Source organism: Triturus cristatus, chromosome 2_1 (assembly GCF_964204655.1).
Source record: "Triturus cristatus chromosome 2_1, aTriCri1.1, whole genome shotgun sequence".
In the NCBI taxonomy this organism is placed as follows: Eukaryota; Metazoa; Chordata; class Amphibia; order Caudata; family Salamandridae; genus Triturus; species Triturus cristatus.
This window is the reverse complement of record NC_140581.1, coordinates 413,662,341-413,684,207: the sequence shown is the minus strand read 5'-3', so window position 1 is coordinate 413,684,207 and position 21,867 is coordinate 413,662,341. Positions and strand designations below refer to the sequence as shown.

Below are 21,867 nucleotides of genomic sequence, written 5' to 3'. Positions count from 1 at the left end.
CAAGCTGTACATGCTGTGTGAGCGCTCGACTGGCTAGATGTAGAGCTTGAGAGTGTAATAGAAAATATAGTTCCTAGGACAATGTAAACATACAATGTACCAAATGTCATACAAGAAATGAGTTCAAGATCATAGATATATATATATATAAAAACTTATTTTTAATTATGAAAATACCAAAAATTGAAAACAAAAAAGTAAACCTAAAGGTTTTAGTTGATCTTTGCGACAATACATTATCTTATTAAAATTACATCAAAACATTTGAGTGCAAAAGTTATATTCTTTGACGCGCAATTCTGATGTTGCCTCAATACGTTTTGGGCCCTTGCCTGTCGCGGGTACTTGGGCCTCTCACACGAGTGAGGCACCATTTTTATTGGGAGACCTGGGGGAACACTGGGTGGTAGGAAATTTGTGTCAGCCCTGTAGTGCCACAATTTTCCCAAACAAAAATGTGTGGAAAAGTGATTTTTTTCAGCTAAATTTGAGGTTTGCAGGGGATTCTGGGTAAGAAAACGTTGGGGGATCCATGCAAGCCATACCTCCCTGGAATCCCCCGGGTGTCTAGTTTCAAAATGTGTGTGTTTGGTAGGTTTCCCTAGCTGGCCACCGAGCACGGGGCCAAAAACCCAGGTGACCCCTTGCAAAACCAGGTTGTTTTGTGATAGGCAATTTAGATGTCGCCTCAATACGTTTTGGGCCCTTGCCTGTTGTGGGTACTTGGGCCTCCCACACAAGTGAGGTACCATTTTTTTCGGAAGACGTTGGGGAACGCGGGGTGGGTGGAATTTTGTTGATCCACGCAGATTCCAGAACTATCCACCACAGAAATGTGACGAAAATGTGTTTTTTTGGACTAATTTTTAGGTTTGCAAGTAATTCCGGGTAACAGAACCTGGTGAGACCCAGACAAGTCACCCCATCCTGGATTCCCCTGGGTGTCTAGGTTTGATAGGTTTCCTTAGGTGCCAGCAGAACTAGGGTTTAAAATCACCAGCTAGGCACTTTGCAAAAAAGGGTCCGTTTTGACTGTGAAAATGTGCTGTGTCCATGTTGGGTTTTGGGCCGTTTACTGTCACGGGTACTTGGGTCTCCCACACAAGTGAGGTACCATTTTTCTCGGAAGACTTTAGGGAACGTGGGGTGGGTGGACTTTTGTGGATCCAAGCAGGTTCCAGAAGTTTCCATCACAGAAATGTGATGAAAATGTGGTTTTTGGACAATTGTTTAGGTTTGCAAGGGATTCTGGGTAACAGAACCTGGTGAGAGCCAACCAAGTCACCCCATCCTGGATTCCCCTGGGTGTCTAGTTTTCAAAAATGTATAGGTTTGATAGGTTTCCATAGGTGCCGGCAGAGCTAGCGTTCAAAATCTACAGCTAGGCACTTTACAAAAAAAGGGTCAGTTTTCACTGTAAAAATAAAGTGTGTCCACGTTGCGTTGTGAGCAGTTTCCTGTCGCGGGCACTAGGCCTACCCACACAAGTGAGGTACCATTTTTATCGGGAAACTTAGAGTAACACAGAATTGTAGAGCAACTTTATTACCTATTGACTTTTGATGCACTTCTGCCTTCCAAATGAAAGACAATGTATAAAAAAGAAGTCATTTTGAAAAATTACCTATATTTCGCATGCTAGTATGGGTACTCCCAATTTCGGAAATGTGCAAATATCTACTGTTTCTAAACACTATATTTTCTTCCTATTTCAGAAATACATCGGTGTCTTTCATACCGATTTTTCCTTGGATACATTTTCCCAGAATAATTGCAATATACCCGGTACATAATAAAAAACGATTGCAAGATGCTGCTCAGTTATTGGCTCTGGGTTCGTCGGGTTCTTGGTGAACCTACAAGTCCTATATATCCCCACAACCAGAAATGTCCAGCGGATACAACAGTATATTGCTTTCAAACAGCAGTCGTAATTAGAACAAGTTACAGGTGAAACCGTTGACGCAAATGACTAATTTTCAATTTTTCCTATATTCAACGGTTAGTTTCTATAAAGAAACCTTGAAGGAACTACACAAATGACCCCTTGATGAATTCAGAATTTTGTCTACTTTTCTAAAATGTATAGCTTTCCAGGATCCATTATTGCTTTCATACCCATTTCTACCATTTACTGGAAAGAGTTTGAAAGCACAAAAAATAGCAAAAATAGGCTATGTCCCAGAACAATGCCAAAACTGTGTAAAAAGGTCTGCTTGTCCCTGAAAACTGGTAAGATGGTGATTTCAGCACCACAACCCCTTTTTTGATACCATTTGCAGGGAAAAAAAAACAGACGCTTTTATCTGTAGCCCTTTTTTCAAATTTTTCCAAAAAAAAGCAAAATGTACCTGTATTTTGGCTAATTTCTGGGTCCCCTCCAGGGGAATCCACAAACCCTGGGTACCTTTAGAATCTCCATGATGTTGGAAGAAAAGGATGCAAATTTGGCATGGATACCTTATGTGGTCAAAAAGTTACAGAGGCCTAATCGCGAACTACCCCAAATAACCAAAAAAGGGCTCAGCACTGGGGGGGGAAAGGCCCAGCAGTTAAGGGGTTAACATAGAGGCAAAGTAAGCACCAAACTGCGTAACACGCCAGGTATGGGAACACATGGAGAGGAAATATGGCCTTTCAGCGGGAAATGGTATAGTCCAAAGCTCTGTTCTTTATATAAAATCAGGGCCTTCGTGGTCATATCACTGAAAATACAAGATTTAAAACATTTTTTATAGTCTACGGGTGCTTGTGGAAGACAATTTCTATGAAATGGAATATAGAGAATGCTAGTGTTTCTGGTATTTTACTGACCTCTTCTGCTTATTTTCTATCAGGAAAGTTAAATAGAGGCAGTTGAACAACCAAAAGGCAATTCTAGTATTTTACGGAGCTCGACTGGTCGTTTTCTATCAAGACAGTTAAATAGGGGCAGTTGAACAGAGAAAAAAGTTCCTAAGCTGAAGCAGACACGTTCTAGGGCTGATCTCCAGAGCCCACAAAGTACATACACATATAAGTATATACTAAAGTATATACAAGAGGTCTCGAATGCTCGACCTAAAATGTGTGGATGTGTGCAATGTTGGATCGCTTTGAGATTTCTGCAAATGCTGAGTGCAGAGGAAGTATTTTTTTTGGGGGGTATGATCGTTAAGCTTGTTGTTCACTGCAGGAAAAGTATGATTAACCGATTCCTCCAAGAAGTGCACTTTTGCTTTGTTAAATGGACTACCTAAGTACCCGCCCCTTCCACAGACCATGGATTACATCTTATTTACCTCATTATTTGTCTATTTTTATCTTTGCTTTATGTGCATACTTCTGGCGTTTTTTTATATGACAATTTTACACACTATTTTTTTACTATGTTGTAATTTATTCTGCTGTTATGCACACTTATAGTATGCAAATACAGTCTTTGAACTGAATTGAATCTGTGGGGCTGCCAAAAATAACATTGGTGCTAGTTCATTTTAGCAAATAAGAGTCAAAATCTGGATCTAAATCATGGACTTTAAAAATTGAAAAGAAATTCATGAATATCCCAAGAAAAGAACTACTTTTTTCTGGGTCCATTTCGCATATCAACTATCCCTTTAACTCTGTGGCACTTTTTACAGTTTCTATAATTATCAACACTCCCAAATGGAAATCCTATCTGCCATAAGCCTTCTGTAACATCTGCTTCAACTACATGTAGGGTCTCTGACATCTGTAAGGGAGAGGTCCTGAATTCTCTTCATCAGGGACAATAATAGTCTCACTACTGTATGAGTATTTAGACATAATATGTCTTTAATCATCCAGGGTGACCACTTTAATAGTAGACACTGTATTTTACTGGGATTCTTGGTGCCACACTCAGTTGCCTCCTACGGCTTCCTCATCGAATAGCTAAAAGGAACACTTTGCTTACCGTCAGATTCCTCATTTAAAAAAAAAAAAGGAGAGCCAATAGAAACTAGAGCTCCAGCCTTAGAACACTGTCTGATCTATTCGCAAAGGTGTCTGAAGCTACTTCAAAGTGTTGGAAAATCTTCTGGCTCACTAGGATATTATGTGTTTCCTGATGAAGGTATTGCTACAGTTAGCAGAGACCAACCTGAAAGACCCAACGGGTATGGTACTTGGACAAAAGATGCGTAACACCATAGTAAGACTCACATCCCTGAACAAATACATTTAAAGGCAGCTATAGAAATTAGGCTTGGAGGGAAAAAAACATAGTTGAATGTGTTTTCAAGGGGCAAATATTTTTTTCAATGGTGAAAGTATATAAAAGAATAGAGAAATATTAAGTAAACTAGAAAATGAAAGTGCTACAATAGATGACATGATTAACAGAGGGACATTGTGTAAGTATAGAAACATGAGAAGCCCAGTTTCAGATCTGCTGGAATAGTGCAATAATGTTTAAATCGGGACACATCTATTTGTCATCTTGACATGAGTTTCTTTTAGGATCACTCCTAATTTAAAAAACCTTGTTCTTTCAATATGAAAAAGAGCATGATCTCCAAAATTGAAAGTTTGAGGACTGTCTTAGTGGTGTTTTAATAGATTCAGTTAAAAACTGAGAATGCATTACCTCGTTCTCATGAAATATAGCCAAGCTTTCTAATATTATGTTAATTCAACACGTGAAGTTGCTGTTCAGGGGAGCTGGGCTCAGGTATATGCTTTAGACTTGGCCTTAACTACCTGCTTACTGGGAGGAGGTAACAACAGGGTTTTCAGAAGTCGCATCGAGGGAGGTCCCCTGTTCCCCTGGTTACTGCCTTTTACCCTGGTTACCACTCACCTACAAAAATAAAACAACGAGCAGGTTCCAGGACCTCGCAGAGAGAAAGTACTACAAACTGAAAAGCCCTTGGGGGACCCCGAATCACTACGTGGAGCAAAGAGCTCCAGATATGGCCAGGGTATGAGGGAGAAGTACAGCAGCGAGAGGCTAGACCGGGCCTAGGGTCAGTGGACATGGCACAGGCTTGGGAGGATCTGATAGACTGCCTGAGCGACCCAGTCCAAGGGTCCCCACCGTGACCACCACAAGGGTCCCCTGCTGCTACTCCTTCTTGTGTTCAAAATAGTTTAATACATTTTATTATAATAATAAACAAAAGTACATCATCTGCATATGCTAATGTTTTGATGGTGACCTCTTTCATACTAATACCAGCGATATCATTACATTTTCTAATTGAAGTAAGTAAAGGTTCGATAACAAGAATAATATTAGTGGGGACAGTGGACAACCTCTAAAAAGAAAAGATGTATTCGAAATTTGACCATTAATAAATAAGCAAGCGGTAGGGCTAGAGTAGAGAGCAAATATCATACGAATGAACACATCACCAACATTAAATGCAACTAAAGTAAGGAATAAAAATTGCCAATGAACTTTATCAAAAGCTTTTTCAGTATCTAATGCAAGTACTCCAGATGGTAAGGATAGATTAGATCCTTGCTTAATAGCATGCAACAAAACTCTTGTGCTATTAACAGAATATCTATTTTTCATGAAACCACATTGGTCAGGATGGATAAGAGAATCCAATACGGAGATCAGTCTGGTTGAAAGAATTTTAGCATATAGTTTACAATCCTGATTTATTAAGAAAATAGGACGGTAATTCGATACAAGTGTCAGATCTTTGTTTTGGTAGAACTACAACAAAAGCTTCAGCAAAGGAACCTGAAGTTGAACCAGAAGCACTATAAAGGGTATAACGTTTAAACAAATGAGGAATAAGTTGCAAATCAAATTCTTTATTAAATTCTGCTGGAATTCCATCTGGACATGAAGATTTATTTTGTTTAAGAGATTTAATAGCAAATTGTATTTCTTCTTGAGTAATAGGCAAATCTAATTTATCTTTGGTCAACTGCAGAACTTGGTAAATAAAAAACGATCAATCAGGGGAGGGTCATCACATTGTGGCTAATTATACAGATTAGAGTAATAATTTTAAAATTCATTCACAATATCTTTATGTGACAATACAATTGTTCCATTGGGACCATGAATTGAATTTGAGTTTTTTCTTTTTTAATACATAAATAGTTGGCCAAGAGTCGACCAGATCTGTTAGCATTAGGACAAAATTTGGCTTAGGGTTAGAAAGTTGTATAGCAGCTCTTTTACTTAAAATTGAATTAAACTCATAACGCAATTTTTGTAATTTTATTTTAAATTGAGGATCATTAGAAGCAATAAAAAGTCTTGCGAATTTTGCAATTTGTTTGTCTAAATCTTTAAATTTGGAATTAAAAGTTTTGTTTTCATGCGCCATAACAGAAATGGAAGTCACTCTAATATAAGCTCTAAAAGCATCCCATCGGTTCACCATATCTACCTTCTGTGCTTGACAATGCAATCTTTTTGCGAAAAGGATAGCAACACCATTTTTTTTGCCCATTGAAGGAGGAGAAATAATAGAATCAACCCACTTTTTCTTCAAAAAAGCCAAAACTTTGGGGCCGATTCCGATCCGGGTCGGAAAGCAATCCGAACGAACCGGATCCAGGGTTTTTTTTTTTTTTTTCTACCGAGCCGGAGTCCTGCAGTCCAACCCAGCGAGTACGATGCGGCCGTATGCTGCCAGACTCGGTTCGGTCGGACTCCCATAGAAGTCAATGGGAGCCGGTCGTACGATGCGTACATGGGCTCACATTGACTGAATGGGTATGTCGCAGACAAGTGCACCCCCTACCGTGGGTACGCGTCGGTGCCATCCGCACCGTACATGCCTGTGTTGGGGAGACCCATGGATCTCCCCCTGTGTCCGAGTCGTAGGGCTGCGGGTGACGGGGGCCCGACACGGACCCCCAAAGGCAACCACCCGGACGTTTTGCGAGCCGGACACTCCGGCTCGCACAGGCCGTCCGACACGTGCATCGTACTGGCTCGGTCATGAATCGCATCCGTTGCACGCCATGGTTAGCTTACGCCCGAGACGTACGGAGCGGTTCGGACCCGGAAACGACTCGGTCGGTGAATTTCATGTAGCTCGCATTGTACTTGCTCGCTCGTACAACTGAACGAGTCAGCCGGAAAACACCCGTACAGATCGTAGTTTTTCCGGCCAGATCACGTTCGGTGCCCTTCCAACCCGGATCAGAATCGGCCCCTTTATCTTCAATATGTGTCTCTTTGATGAAGCAAATATCTGCTTTATGACTACCTAAATAATCTTAACTTTCTGTACGTTTTACAGGATGTCTTAGACCCTTAACATTCACTGAAACAAGTTGCAAATTATTAATGTTAGCCATAGTACGATAGGGAAACTACAAAGAAGAGGAAATAAAGTTTGAAGCATAAAAGGAAAAGCAGTAGCTCTAGAAAAGGACAGTAGGGAGAAAAAGAAAAGTAAGATACGTACAAAACAAAAAACGACAACACATAACATATATAATAATCTTGAAACGCACACACGCTTTGCAAGCATGACCGAACCATTGGAGCCCTGTAAGGAATTAAACAATTAGGTTAGCCAGAAAAACGAATGTATTCAATCAATCAATCAAAGACATTTATAGAGCGCACTACTTACCCGTAGGGTCTCAAGGCGCTTGGGGGGGGGGGGGGGTTGCCGTTGCCGTTACTGCTCGAACAGCCAGGTCTTGAGCTTCTTCCTGAAGGAGAGGTGGTCTTGGGTCAGGCGCAGGTCGGGAGGGAGGGAGTTCCAGGTCTTGGCGGCCAGGTAGGAGAAGGACCTTCCTCCTGTTGTCGCTCTTTGGATGCGGGGGACGGCGGCGAGGGCGTGGCTGGCTGATCGGAGGTGGCGTTTGGGAGCGTAGAAGTTGATGCGGTTGTTGAGGTAGCTCGGGCCTTGATCGTGTAGGGCTTTGTGTGCGTGGGTGAGGAGACGGAAGGGGATTCTTTTGTTGACGGGGAGCCAATGCAGGTCTCTCAGATGTCCGGAGATGTGGCTGTTACGTGGGATGTCGAGGATGAGTCTGGCTGAGGCGTTCTGGATCCGTTGGAGTCTCTTCTGGAGCTTGGCAGTGGTTCCGGCGTAGAGGGCGTTGCCGTAGTCCAGTCGGCTGGTGACGAGGGCCTGGGTGACAGTCTTCCTGGTCTCGGTGGGGATCCACCGGAAGATCTTCCGTAGCATGCGCAGGATGTTGAAGCACGACGAGGAGACGGCGTTGACTTGTCTGGTCATGGAGAGGGAAGAGTCCAGGATGAAGCCCAGGTTGCGTGCGTGGTCCGTCGGTTTGGGTGCGGTGCCCAGGGCGGGGGGCCACCAGGAGTCGTCCCAGGCGGAGGGCGAGGAGCCCAGGATGAGGACCTCCGTCTTGTCTGAGTTCAGTTTCAGGCGGCTGGTCGTCATCCACTCGGCTACATCTTTCATCCCTTCGTGAAGGTTGGCTCTGGCGGCGGCGGGGTCGTTTGTCAGGGAGAGGATCAGCTGGGTGTCGTCGGCGTAGGAGATGATGTTGAGGTTGTGTTGGCGTGCGATGGCCGCGAGGGGGCTCATGTAGACGTTGAAGAGGGTGGGGCTCAGCGAGGATCCTTGAGGGACGCCGCAGATGACTTCGGTGGCCTCTGACTTGTACGGTGGTAGGCGGACTCTCTGTGTTCTTCCGTCGAGGAAGGAGATGATCCATTCCAGTGCCTTCTCCTGGATTCCGACGTTGCTGAGGCGCTGCACTAGGGTGCGGTGGCAGACAGTGTCGAATGCCGCGGAGAGGTCTAGGAGGATGAGGGCCGCTGTTTCTCCGTTGTCCATCAGGGCTCGGATGTCATCGGTGGCAGCGATGAGGGCGGTCTCGGTGCTGTGGTTGGCTCGGAAGCCAGACTGTGAGGGGTCGAGGGATCCATTCGTCTCGAGGAAGGCGGCCAGCTGTTTGTTGACGGTCTTCTCGATGACTTTAGCTGGAAACGGGAGGAGCGAGATGGGGCGGTAATTCTTGAGGTCGGTGGGGTCGGCTGTTGGTTTCTTGAGTAGAGCGCTGAGTTCGGCGTGTTTCCAGCTCTCCGGGAAGGTGGCGGTGTCGAAGGAGGTGTTGATGATGTCCCGCAGGTGGGGTGCGATGACAGCGTCGGCCATGTTGAAGACGTGGTGAGGGCAGGGGTCGGTCGGAGATCCGGAGTGGATGGAGTTCATCATGCGGATGGTATCTTCGGTGCTGATCGGAGTCCAGGCGCGGAGGGTGGTGGTGGGCGGTGTTGCTGCGGTCGTGGCGTGCGTCGGTTGAATGCTGAAGCTGTTGTGTATGTCCGCGATCTTGTTGTGGAAGTAGGAGGCGAGGGAGTTGCAGAGGTCTTGCGATGGGGTGATGTCGTTGTTTCCGGCGTTGGGGTTGGAGAGCTCTTTCACGATGTTGAAGAGTTCCTTGCAGTTGTGTGCGTTGTTGTCCAGCCGGTCCTTGAAAGCAGTTATCTTGGTGGCGCGGATCAGTTGGTGGTGCTTCCGGGTGGCAAGCTTGAGGGCGTTCATGTTGTCCGGTGTTGGTTCCCTTCTCCAGACTTTCTTGAGGGCTCGGCAGTTCTTCTTGGAGCTCTTGAGTTCGTCGGTGAACCATGGGGCTTTCTTGCTGCCGGGTCTGCTGGGCGGGGTCCTCAGAGGGGCGAGTTCGTCCGCGTAGTTGCTGATCCACTTCGTGAGGTTGTCGGCGGCCTGGCTGGGGTTCGCTGAGCTGGCAGGAGGGTGCTGGCTCAGGGAAGCGGCGAGCTGGTCGGCTGTGATCTTGTTCCAGCTTCTTCGGGCAACCTGTTGCTGGTGGTGGTGGATCGTCGTTCTTCTGAAGGTGAAGTGGACGCAGCTGTGGTCTGTCCAGTGGAGTCCTGTGGCGTGGCTGAAGGCGATGTCTTTGCTGGATGAGAAGACGGCGTCGAGTGTGTGTCCGGCGAGGTGGGTGGGGGTGGACACCAGCTGCTTGAGTCCGAGGTTGGCGAGGTTGTCGAGCAGGGTGATGGTGTTGCGGTCGCTGTTGTTCTCCAGGTGGAAGTTGAGGTCCCCCAGGAGGATGTAGTCAGCGGAGGGGAGGGCATGCGGGCAGACAAAGTCGGCGATGTCCTCGCTGAATTGTGTGCGTGGTCCCGGGGGTCGGTAGATCAGGGTGCCTCTGAGGGTGGTCTTTGGGTCGGTGTGGATCTGGAAGTGCAGGTGTTCGGCGGTGGTCAGGGTGTCGTCGGTGTTGGTCGTGATGCGGATGGTGTCCCTGTGGATGATGGCGATGCCTCCTCCCATCTGGTTGGCGGTGCGGTCCCTCCGGGTGATCTTGTAGCCCTCTGGGATGGCGATGGCGATGTCGGGCGCTGAGGAGTCGTTCATCCAGGTTTCCGTGAGGAAGGCAACGTCGGGGGCTGTGGTGTCGAGGAGGTTCCAGAGTTCGATGGCGTGTCTGTGGACGGAGCGGGTGTTGAGCAGGATGCACTTGAGGTGGTTGCTGCTGGTGTTCGGCTTGGCGGGTGCTGGTGCGAGGCAGGTCCGGATGCAGGTGAACTTGCAGGCGTGGCAGCTGAAGGGTCCGTGGGTGCGTCTCGGGGTGGCTCGGTAGCATCCTGGGATTCGGCCGGTGTTGAGCGCGTTGAGGGTGGCGGCGGTGTACGTCCGGCGGGTGGGCAGGGGTCCTCGAGGGCCAGGGGTCCTGGCACTGGGCGCGGTCCAGGCGCGGACGGGCGCAGACGGGCTTACCTTTGGCGCACCTTCGGCGCACCTTCGGCGCACAATCGGCGCACAATCGGCGCGCCCGCTGCGCGTGACCGCTGCGCGTGACCGCTGCGCGTTCGCCCGGTCGCCATATATGGCGAAGTGCGAGGGGGGCGGAGCAGCTGGGAGGCGGGAGCGGGGAGGGTACAGAAAGAAAAAGGGGCGGGGTTAGCAGCGGTGGCGGGAAGCGGGGAGCGGGTAGGGAAGAGACGGAGGAAAACAGGCAAACGCGCAATCAGGCAGAAATTACAATATCACAAACACAATAATTACAAAATACAAAGGGGCACACGTCGAGAAAGCGGGGAATAGGAGCCTGCAGGACAGGCGAGCTCAGCGCTACACGGAGCCCACGCCGCTCGGTGGCAGGGGGCGTGGTCACACGGCAGCGGCCGGGGCAGCGAGGCAGACAGGCGGGGAGGCACACGCAGCAGCTGGTGGCCGTGCGGCGCGGGGGGTGTCCTAAGCTAGGTCACACTCCCCTGCGTCGCACGGTCGCCATATATGGCCAAGTGCGAGGGGGCGGAGCAGCTGGGAGGCGGGAGCGGGGAGGGTACAGAAAGAAAAAGGGGCGGGGTTAGCGGCGGGAAGCGGGGAGCGGGTAGGGAAGAGACGGAAGAAAACAGGCAAACGCGCAATCAGGCAGAAATTACAATATCACAAACACAATAATTACAAAATACAAAGGGGCACACGTCGAGAAAGCGGGGAATAGGAGCCTGCAGGACAGGCGAGCTCAGCGCTACACGGAGCCCACGCCGCTCGGTGGCAGGGGGCGTGGTCACACGGCGGCGGCCGGGGCAGCGAGGCAGACAGGCGGGGAGGCACACGCAGCAGCTGGTGGCCGTGCGGCGCGGGGGGTGTCCTAAGCTAGGTCACACTCACCTGCGTCGCACGGTCGCCATATATGGCCAAGTGCGAGGGGGGCGGAGCAGCTGGGAGGCGGGAGCGGGGAGGGTACAGAAAGAAAAAGGGGCGGGGTTAGCGGCGGTGGCGGGAAGCGGGGAGCGGGTAGGGAAGAGACGGAGGAAAACAGGCAAACGCGCAATCAGGCAGAAATTACAATATCACAAACACAATAATTACAAAATACAAAGGGGCACACGTCGAGAAAGCGGGGAATAGGAGCCTGCAGGACAGGCGAGCTCAGCGCTACACGGAGCCCACGCCGCTCGGTGGCAGGGGGCGTGGTCACACGGCGGCGGCCGGGGCAGCGAGGCAGACAGGCGGGGAGGCACACGCAGCAGCTGGTGGCCGTGCGGCGCGGGGGGTGTCCTAAGCTAATCAAGTAGCAGTCTCATGTGTATCCATAGGAAGCTGGGAATGTTGATCCAAATCAATCCGCAGGTCTTCAGGTCGTTGAAAGGATTTTGAAAAGCCGTCCTTCCAGATACTCATTGTTGAAGGATTAAAAAGACCATATTTAAATCCAAGACTTCGTAATCGTAGCCAAATGTCAGTGAATTCTTTGCGAGTCTTAACAGTTTCTTTGCCATCTTAAATCGCGCGCTGCTCCTTCTAAGCTGAGTTAGCTGAGCTCCCCAGATGCAATTGCAAGACCATGCATCCCACAACTTCCGCTACGGCAACAGCATGTTGACTGCATTTACGAACTGGGGAGTACTATTAACGACTTCTAAACTGCTGCTGGAATTAATGCGGGGTGCGGCCTATGAGGGGGAGGGAAGGGGGAGAAGGTTGGGGCAGTTAGATACTCGAATGTTTTAGGAGATAGCCTGAAGATCTAGAAGTGTTTGTACAGCTCGCATAAGTGTGTAAATGCTTATTCCTTAATCCCGTCCTCCTTTATTTTCTTCACCCAAATATTTTCATCTGCTTTTACTTTCTAAGGATATGCCAATGTGAATATTTTTTTGTTAAAAAACTGTTGTGTATGTATGGACAATGTGTAAATGTGACTAAAGAAAGAAATACAAGTTTTAGTGCCTATTTATAGTAAAATAAGAATAATAGTACACACATTAATCAAAACAATGGTCATTACCAAACATATATAAAAAAAACGAACCTCACAGGTTTTTATTTTGTGTGGGTTAACAGGTCTCTCATTTGCATCAATTTCTACTTCTATCAATCGCAGCATGTTGTAGACGGTATCTCCAGTAACCTGTCAAGAAAGCAAAATGTGTCATTAATAAGACAGAAGATTTGAAAAATGCATTTAGTGTTCCTAAATACGATTCTTGATATTAAATGCAGCTACTACCCACATACAAGCCAGCTGTGCACCAAACGAGCAGTAAAATGTCACATTTAATGGGCTCTCACAAGAATTTTCATGAAGTTATGACATAAAGGCAGCCTCTTACGTGGATGAGGTTAATTTCATAAAAGAAAAAAGGGTTGCAATGTATACCCCCCAATGGATGCAATGTTGTTCACGAGCTTTGCTTAGTAGCCCTAGAATACTAGGGAGCGGAAACCAGGATTAATATCATCAGACCCATCTAACTGCAATACCACTGCATGATCCCTAGAGCACCTGCAGCCTATTATTTTGTAAATTACTTGTGAGCAGTAAAAATAAATTATGACTGTTCGTGAACTTCACTCACATATGTTAGTACCAAGATGGTCAATGAGAATTTACTATAACCTTTTAGCCTCATTTGTAAAAAACTATGTAAGTTATCTAAAGCTGCAAAAAATAAAACAAAAAACCTTGAGCCGCAAAATGGCCCAACCTAGAGTCCCATGAGTTCTTTAACCAAATCAAATTTGACACAAACTGTGACAACAAAATATATTACTGATCTCTTTACTGTCGGGAACAGTAGAAGTACCCTATAAAAAGATACTACTCCAGGTGGAGATGAGCAGCAGTGTGCTGCACTGAAGGGAGTGGGTATATGCACTAACAACAACAGCAGGAACCATGGGATCAAGAAGAAAAAACAAGTGTAAGCACTATTGCAAGACCCCAGCATAGTCTACCTATTGTACCTACTGTAATAAATCAGCCATAGTTGGGACCATCAAATTATGCACAAGATAATCCTTCCCCAACAGCAAATTCCTCTGTGGGCTATGATTTTACCTTTCCAGACATCCCAGTCGCTAAACAACCAAGAAAGGGGTTACGTAATATGCCTATCCTATGGCACTGGAAATTCCAAACACCTCTTACCCACGGTGAATGGCCAACCGAACTATTTCTCATTGTCTCACAAGAGAAATTGATATACACAGTACATGTTTCAATGGACACTTGCTCATGTGCAATTTCAGGAGGGATATCAATATACAGGGAAATGCAAAAGGCTGGTTATTACTTTAAATTAAAAGTTCAGCACTGGAATCTCGCACTGGAAACTCAAACATTTATATAAATTATCAAGATCAATTATGTGGGAATATGGCAGTGATCCTTCTTTACGCCACCCCGTCCCTATGTTTGTGCAACAGTAACAGCAAACCAAAATTATTCTGAGTAGGTTTGAAAGACAATGGGGCTGATTTAGATCTTGGCGCACGGGTTACTCCGTTACATTCTGAAATATAAATCCAATGGGATATAATGGGATTTATATTTTGGCGGACGGGATATCCATCAGCGTTGTGACAGAGTAACCCGTCCGCCAAGATCTAATGCAGGCCCAATGTATTTAAAATGGTGCAGAGAATCTCGTATTTTTATAACAATTATCAAACTCATTGCATAATTCGAGGTCATTTTATTGCTTTCCGTTTTGCGATATATGTGTAAACCATGCAAAAATCAATATTAAGCTCTTAAAAAGTCAATGTGAAATAACTGATTGACTATTTCAGAGGCAAAATCGTCCCTCAGGCAAGGGGTGTGGCATAAAGACCAGCTCTCAATGTACATTTTAAAGAAGTGGTGAAAATAACTCTGGTAGACAGATACGCTGACCAGACCTAATGAGGGGGGGGGGGGGGGGGGGAAGAGTCAGAATCCAACAGTTATGTGTCACAAAATTAAGGAAGTTTAAGAATGCTGAGTGAAAAATAAACAAGATGGTACAAAAAGTTACAGATAGAAGAACAGAAGCCCCGATTCTACGATTCTTCTCACGTAGCAAAATAAAAAATAACTGAAGGTCTAAATGCACCCTGGGGTCGTAGCGGCCCTTAGCTGCTTAAAGTGAAAGCTTTTTCGTCCTTTACATGAGGCTTTCTGCCTATGGAAGCAATTTCGTTTCGATTATCTACTTTAATAAGGGAGAACATAAAACGCTGTTTATGTTCAGCCAGGTTGCTGTATGTACTTTAAACCCATTTAAATTGTTGCAAATATGGTTATTCTTTACATTTACTTTATATATTTGTATAAAATATTTACAAATGGAAAAAATGTTTGCTACACTTGTCTTGAATTTTGCCTCAGTTTTTTAACTACTTTCATGCTAAAGACATGACAGACATGCTCAGTATTGCCACCGCACTGCTAAGGACATGTCAAGCACATACACGCAACCACTGCTTTTTTGCCCTTGCTGCTCGCAACCAGAGAGCTTCCCCTAATATCTCTACCCACCGCGGCTGGCCGCAGAAGCACTTCCACTGTCAGAGCTGGGTATTATCAGAAATCACACCTTAACCTCATCAATGACAGTCTTGTGCTGTCACAGCTATTTGGATCTACAGCTCCATGCAGTTCTTTGAAATGCGTACTGTTGGAAAGGGAAGATCCCTCACATGATTACTGAATGAGGAAGTGGCGTAATGAGATGAGGTGACATATGTAATGATGCTTGATCTGTTGCACGGATTCGGAGCCAGTAGCCTTACGGTCTTCTCATACACGTGCCCCATAACTCTTTGCTATTCCACTCATATGTTGATTTCTTGTTATCTGTAAACAAATCTCCTGACTCCAGCTCTCATCTTTTCCTGTTTTTAGATTTCTCCTTTGTCTCCGAGTAACATTTTGTTTACTTACAATGGGCTTACAACCCGCCCATAGCTTACCATTACAATTTTTTAGCTTTAGCATCTCTCACCTTACCTTCGTTCCCATTTGTCTTGGAATGCTTATGTCAAGTCCACTTCTTACATTTGTCCCGCCCCTGGATCGTGGACCAAGTATTGTCATTTCATTGCTCCCGTTTATGGAGCTAGTTTTTATGGGTTCAAGCACTCTATACGAGTGCTTGGGTTTTCACTCCAACCTCCCTTATCCCTGTCCATGTCGCTTCTAAGCTCTTACACCCAGCCCCCACTTCCATGCTGCTTCTTCTCTTCCCATCTCTTGCCCAAAAATGTAAGCAAATCACCTTATCTAGTACAGCGAATAGGCCTGTCATTGTGGAACTGAAAACGCATAAAATTAAACACAATGAGGGGGGACCAGGGACAAAAAAGGTCCTGCATACGTGCCCCAGTAGATAACTATCAAGCAAGAGGTATGCAGTTCCAATGGAGAAGAGGGAGGTATTTACCAGGTAGACACTAGAGGGGAGCGCTCCCTATAGGAGCAAGGGCTCTCACACATCCCCGAAGGTGTCATGCTTCATCATCGGGCAGCTCCTCATTGAGCAGAGGCCGCAAAGCCCAACGGGCCCCGCAGGGGGCTGTTTGCCGCAATTCTTTTCTTTTTGGCGATGATGAATATGGGGTGTGATGAGTGGAGTGTGTGTGTGAGTGAGTGGTGAGTAGAGTGTAGGGAAAGTGCTATATAAATATAACTATAGGAGCCCAATAAACCCAATTTAAGTGTTGGGTTCTTATGTTATAATTATAAACCTTCAGTATCGCAAAAAGTGTATATAATGGTCCTCTCTGGCATTCGCTTAGTAAGGATGTGGGTCTACATGTTTCATGCCTCCTATCGTCTGAGTGATGGTGGCATTTCTTCAGGACCAGTAAACCTTATCTACTCACAGAGGGGTGGTTGATGCAAGTATGTGAAACCATACCCTCTCACAGTCACACCGAGATCTGTAGAGTACCTTGTGGGTAAAAACCTGTGGAGACAAATTATATAGAAGGCTAGTAAGCTGAATTAAAAACACATTAAAAACCATCATCATACTGTGCTGAGAGCGCTGTGGGTGAAATCATTGCACTCAGCATTTGTAGCCCAGCAGGTAGACCTACACAGTGGGGTGTTTTTCTTAGTAGTGGTAGCTCGATACAAGCCATAAATTCACACATGTATCTTATCATGGCTGTAGCAGTGTTCCCTATGTGTGATGCGATAATGCCCCAATTCCATTAGCCCATACGTAATGTTGGTCATTTAAACGGCCCATGCGGGTCATATCCTCACGTCGCATATGCAGTGCTTGCTTCCATAACAGGGGCCAAGGGTTACGGCAAAAAAGCCACGTATTGGACTTACCCAGGCACTAAGAACGACAGGGGCCAATCTCCCCGACGGAAACAAAAAACGCTCCCTGGCATTGCAGTATTCTGCAGAATGTACCAAACAGGAGATGCAGTTACTTTATTGTTGATTCAGTCTGTACTACCTATTTACAGACAGTGTTATGGGAGAGAGGGGTTTTCGTACTTACTTGAGTCAATGCACGCGATTTGCGGCCAACCTACCCTTCGTTCATGCCGTAGCAGGGTAAGCTTCTCCGTGCTGAGTGCATGTATTTTTATCTGGACTGCAATCTCAAGTGTTTCTGGGTGATACGTCACACAACTGCTGTTGCAAGAGAGTGTGCACGGACCATCCGACCACCTGCGCCATCCTGGAGGTACACCCGGGTTTGTGTTGGTACTGATAATTAGGAGTAATTAATATGGGCCAAACAAATACTAGCTATTGCTGCAAATTAGGCTGCAAGATTAATATCAGTTGATATCAAAATATCCAATTATTTCCCCTACCACTATCACTTTAATCATCGAATGTGCCATTTTAGCACTAAAGGAAAACTTTTCCAATTCCAGGAGCAACTATGCCATCAGAAACAAGATACTTCGATGGGCAGCATCTTATCCCCTAGCCTAGCATGATTATACATGGAAAACTTTGAAAAACTACACATCCTATTAGAGGATAGTCCCTTCCATGCCAACATCATTATCTGGTGGGGCTACATAGATGACATACTCATCCTGTGGCAAGGCGCTACGGAGATGTGTCACAGATTCTCCGATTGAGTAAATACACTTAACCCATATCTGAATTTCATGAATAACATCTCAGGCACCCAACTACCATTCCTAGACCTTAAGTGACGGCAGACCATATACTACAACTTACAGAAAACCGACGGACTGCAACAGTCTACTGAGGTACTATAGCCACCCACCTAGACACCTTAGGGACAATTTGCCTTCCGAACAATTCTTGTGACTACGCCGCAATTGTAGTTCCATCAATGACTACAAAGGCAGGCAGCAACTCTGACTAGGGAGAGGAGTTGGCCTAACGGCTAGGGCAGTCGCCCTCGAATCTGGGGAGCTGGGTTTGAGTCTCGGCAAAGACGCTTATCATCCTGTGATTCTGGGCAAATCACTTAATCACCCCCGTGTCGAAACAAAAAAAATAAATAATGTGTGTCCTCATGTAACGTAGCTGGGGCTATGTAAAGAGCTCTCATACCCGTTTTGGGTCAAGTTCGCGCTATATAAAATTGCGGAAAAAAAAAGAAATCTGATAAATCGGAGGTACCCTCCTTGGGTGGTACAGTCGGCCTGCAAGAGGAATAGAAACAACAACAGAGCAGGCCTATACTAGAGACCCATACTGAACCTGAGAATGAAGTCTTGACATGTGTCACTTCTTTCACTTCTAACTCCAACCAGATTCAAAGAATCATCAAAAATCATTGTCCCATACTGCATACCTTATCACCAGCAGTACCACGCTTTGCCTTTAAGCACACTTCCAATTTATAAAACATGATCGTGCACACCTGGCCCAGAGGCAACAACACAACACCCCAGAATCCACTCTAGGGTCTCTCCCCAGTTAAGGGACATTTCCCGTGTAGTTCATGCAGTGTCTGTCACGTGACAAAAGCTTCAAAAGAGATCCATCTGAGCGCCACAAGTATATGGGCCCAGACAACCCACACCAACTGCAATATGAAGAACTGCATCCATATGATCACCTGTCCATGCCAGAAACACTACGTAGACATGACAACCAGGGCAGTTAAAACAAGGATAACTAAACACCGTAGTAATGTCAGGTGCAAGAAGATCACAACTAAGAGGAGCGCTCACTACTGGGGAAAAAGACCACTCCCCATGAGCTATATTGGACCATCCTGGAGGCTCATGCATGAAATACCCTAGAGCAAGGTAAAACTATGACATACATTCGTCCCACCGGGACCGGCACCTTCACTAAAACCATCCGATCTTTGGCGACCTGTGGCACCTGCTTCCATACAGGAGTTTAGGCTTACTATATAATTTTTCTCCCCCTCTCTACAGGTTTTTACCCTGAAGGTACAATATAGACCTTGATGTGACTTTGAGAGACTATATAGCTTTACATACTTGCACCAACCACCCCTCTGTGAGTAGATAAGGTTTACTGAGCCTGAAGAAAAGCCACAATTACTCAGACAATAAGAGGCATGAAACATGCTTACTAAGCGAACGCCAGAAAGGACCATTATATCCAGTTCTTGCAATACGGAATGTTTTTATTCATGACATAAGAACCCAGAAATTAAATCAGGTCTATTGGGCTCTTAACGTTAGTTTTATATAGCACTTTCCCTACACTCTACTCACACACACTCCACTCATCACACCCCATATTCATCATCGACAAAAAGAACTCTGGCAAAGAGCCCCCCTGCGGGATGATGAAGCACGACACCCTCAGGGGTGAGTGAGGCCCTTGTTCCTATAAGGAGCACTCCACTCTAGTGTCTACCTGGTAAATACCTCCCTCTTCTCTCCATAGGAAATGCATACCTCTTACTTAAACAAATATGCATATCCTTGTGCGGTAAAGTACAACTGTGATTCTACATCCCTTCCAAATGAAGAATGCTGCAATATTATTTCATGCCCCCCAAAATATCATTTACAGTGTAAAACATTGTTTCTGCAGCGTTCTACTTTGTTTAAAATACAATGCTTACCAGTGCAGTGCTTCTGTTAAACATTGAAAAAAAACATGAGTAGCTTCTTTTCAGAGATTAAGGACCCTATAGAACTTGACCTGAAGCTCTGACGTAGGCTTTGACTGCATTCCTCTAGGCCACTGCACTCTACTCTACCACTGCACTCTACTCTATGCCACTCCACTCAGCGCCACTCCACTCTACCCTGCACCACTCTACAGTACTGCACTCTGTACTATTCCACTCTACACCACTGCACTCTATACCACTCTACACCACTCCACTAAACTGTGCACCATTCCACTATACTGTGCCCCATCCACTCCATTACACTGCAGTCTATGCCACTGCACTGTATGCCACTGCATTCTACTCTGCACCAGTCTACGCCACTCTACTCTGCACCACTCTACTCTGCTCTATGCCACTTCACTCTGCGCCACTCCACTCAGCGCCACTCCGCTCTACCCTGCACCACTCTACAGCACTGCACTCTGTACTACTCCACTCTACACCACTACACTCTACTCTACACCACTCCTCTAAACTGTGCACCACTTCACTGTACTGTACTGTGCCCCATCCACTGCAGTCTATGCCACTGCACTGTACGCCATTCCAGTCTACACCACTCTACTCTGAACCACTCTACTCTGCACCACTGCATTCTACTATACTCTGCAACACTCCACTCTAAGCCACTGCATTCTACTTTTAATGACTGCACTATACTCTATTGCACTCTACGCCACTCTACTCTGCACTACTGCACTGTACTGCACTCTACATCACTCCACTCTTCACCACTCCACTATACTCTGCACTGCTCTGGGCCCCTCTTTGTGGAACTCTCTCCCCTTGTCACTTTGAAACGAAACCATCTATGCGAATTTCCAAAAATGTTTAAAAACGTGGTTATTCAATCAATAGTTCCTTTTCTACTCTGTTCGTGTCAGGCGGCGCCGGGAAACCTCTGGGTAGCTGTGTGCCTTATAAAATTAAATAACAATAACAATAACTACTCTACTCTATGCCACAGCACTATACACCACTCCAAGCTACTCTGCACTACTCCACGCCACTGCATTATAGACCACTCTCCTCTACGCCACTCTACTATACTCTGCACCACTCCACTCTACTCTGTGCCACACTATGCCACTGAACTCTATGCTGCACCACTCCACTATATGCCACGGCACTCTACGCCACTCCATGCCTTTCTACTCTGTGCGACTCTGGTCATGGTCGCTCTACTCTGTGCCACTGCACTCTGCTTTCCACCACTGCTCTCTGCTCTGCTTCACTGCACTCTATGCTACTCCATTCTTCTCTACCACTCCACCCCACTCTACTGTACTCTGTGCCACTCCACCCCACTCTGCTGTGCTCTGTGCCACTGCACTCTACTGTGCACCACTCCAATCTATGCCACTCCACTATACTCTGCACCACTGGACTCTATGCCACATTACTCTGCACACTTCTATGTCACTGCATTCTGCACCACTCTACTCTACGTCACTCCATTCTACCCTGCACCATTGCACTCTATGCCACTCTACTCAGCTCCACTCTAGGTCACTACACTACTCCACTATACTTTGCACCATTCCCCTCTATGCCACTCCACACCTCTCTATTCCACATCACTAAGCACCAATCCAATCTATGCCACCGCACTCTCCTCTGCACCACTGCACTCTACACAGTGTACTATACACCACTCTACAACACTCTACTCTACACCAGGTCACTGCACTCTACGCTGCACCACTCTACTCCACACCACCGCATTCTACTCTATGACACTGTACTCTAGGCAACTGTACTCTACACCACTCTACTCTGCACCACTTCACTCTATGTCACAGGACTCTATGCAACCCCATTCTGCACCATTCCACTTTACGCCACTGCACTCTACTCTGCACCACACCACTCTAGGCTACTCTACTCCTCCTTGTGCCACTCCAATACACTACACTCTTCACAACTCCAATGTATGCCACTGCACTTTGCACCAGTCCACTCTATACCACGACACACCCCTATACCCTACTCCAATCTATGCCACTGCACTCTACACCACTCTATTCTACGCCTCTCTCCTCTGCACCATTTCATGCTACAGCACTTCATGCCACTCTACTCTACACCAATGCACTCTATGC

General features: G+C 46.2%; 1 protein-coding gene across 1 annotated transcript in view; it reads right to left on the bottom strand.

Moving 5' to 3' along the window:
• Positions 1-21,867, bottom strand: part of CWC27 (CWC27 spliceosome associated cyclophilin) — an 873,807-nt gene that overhangs the window by 818,879 nt on the left and 33,061 nt on the right. Inside the window, exon 5 of the mRNA XM_085631671.1 lies at positions 12,697-12,795. Within this exon, the coding sequence (XP_085487797.1) occupies positions 12,697-12,795 (99 nt within the window). The remainder of the gene's footprint in view (positions 1-12,696; positions 12,796-21,867) is intronic.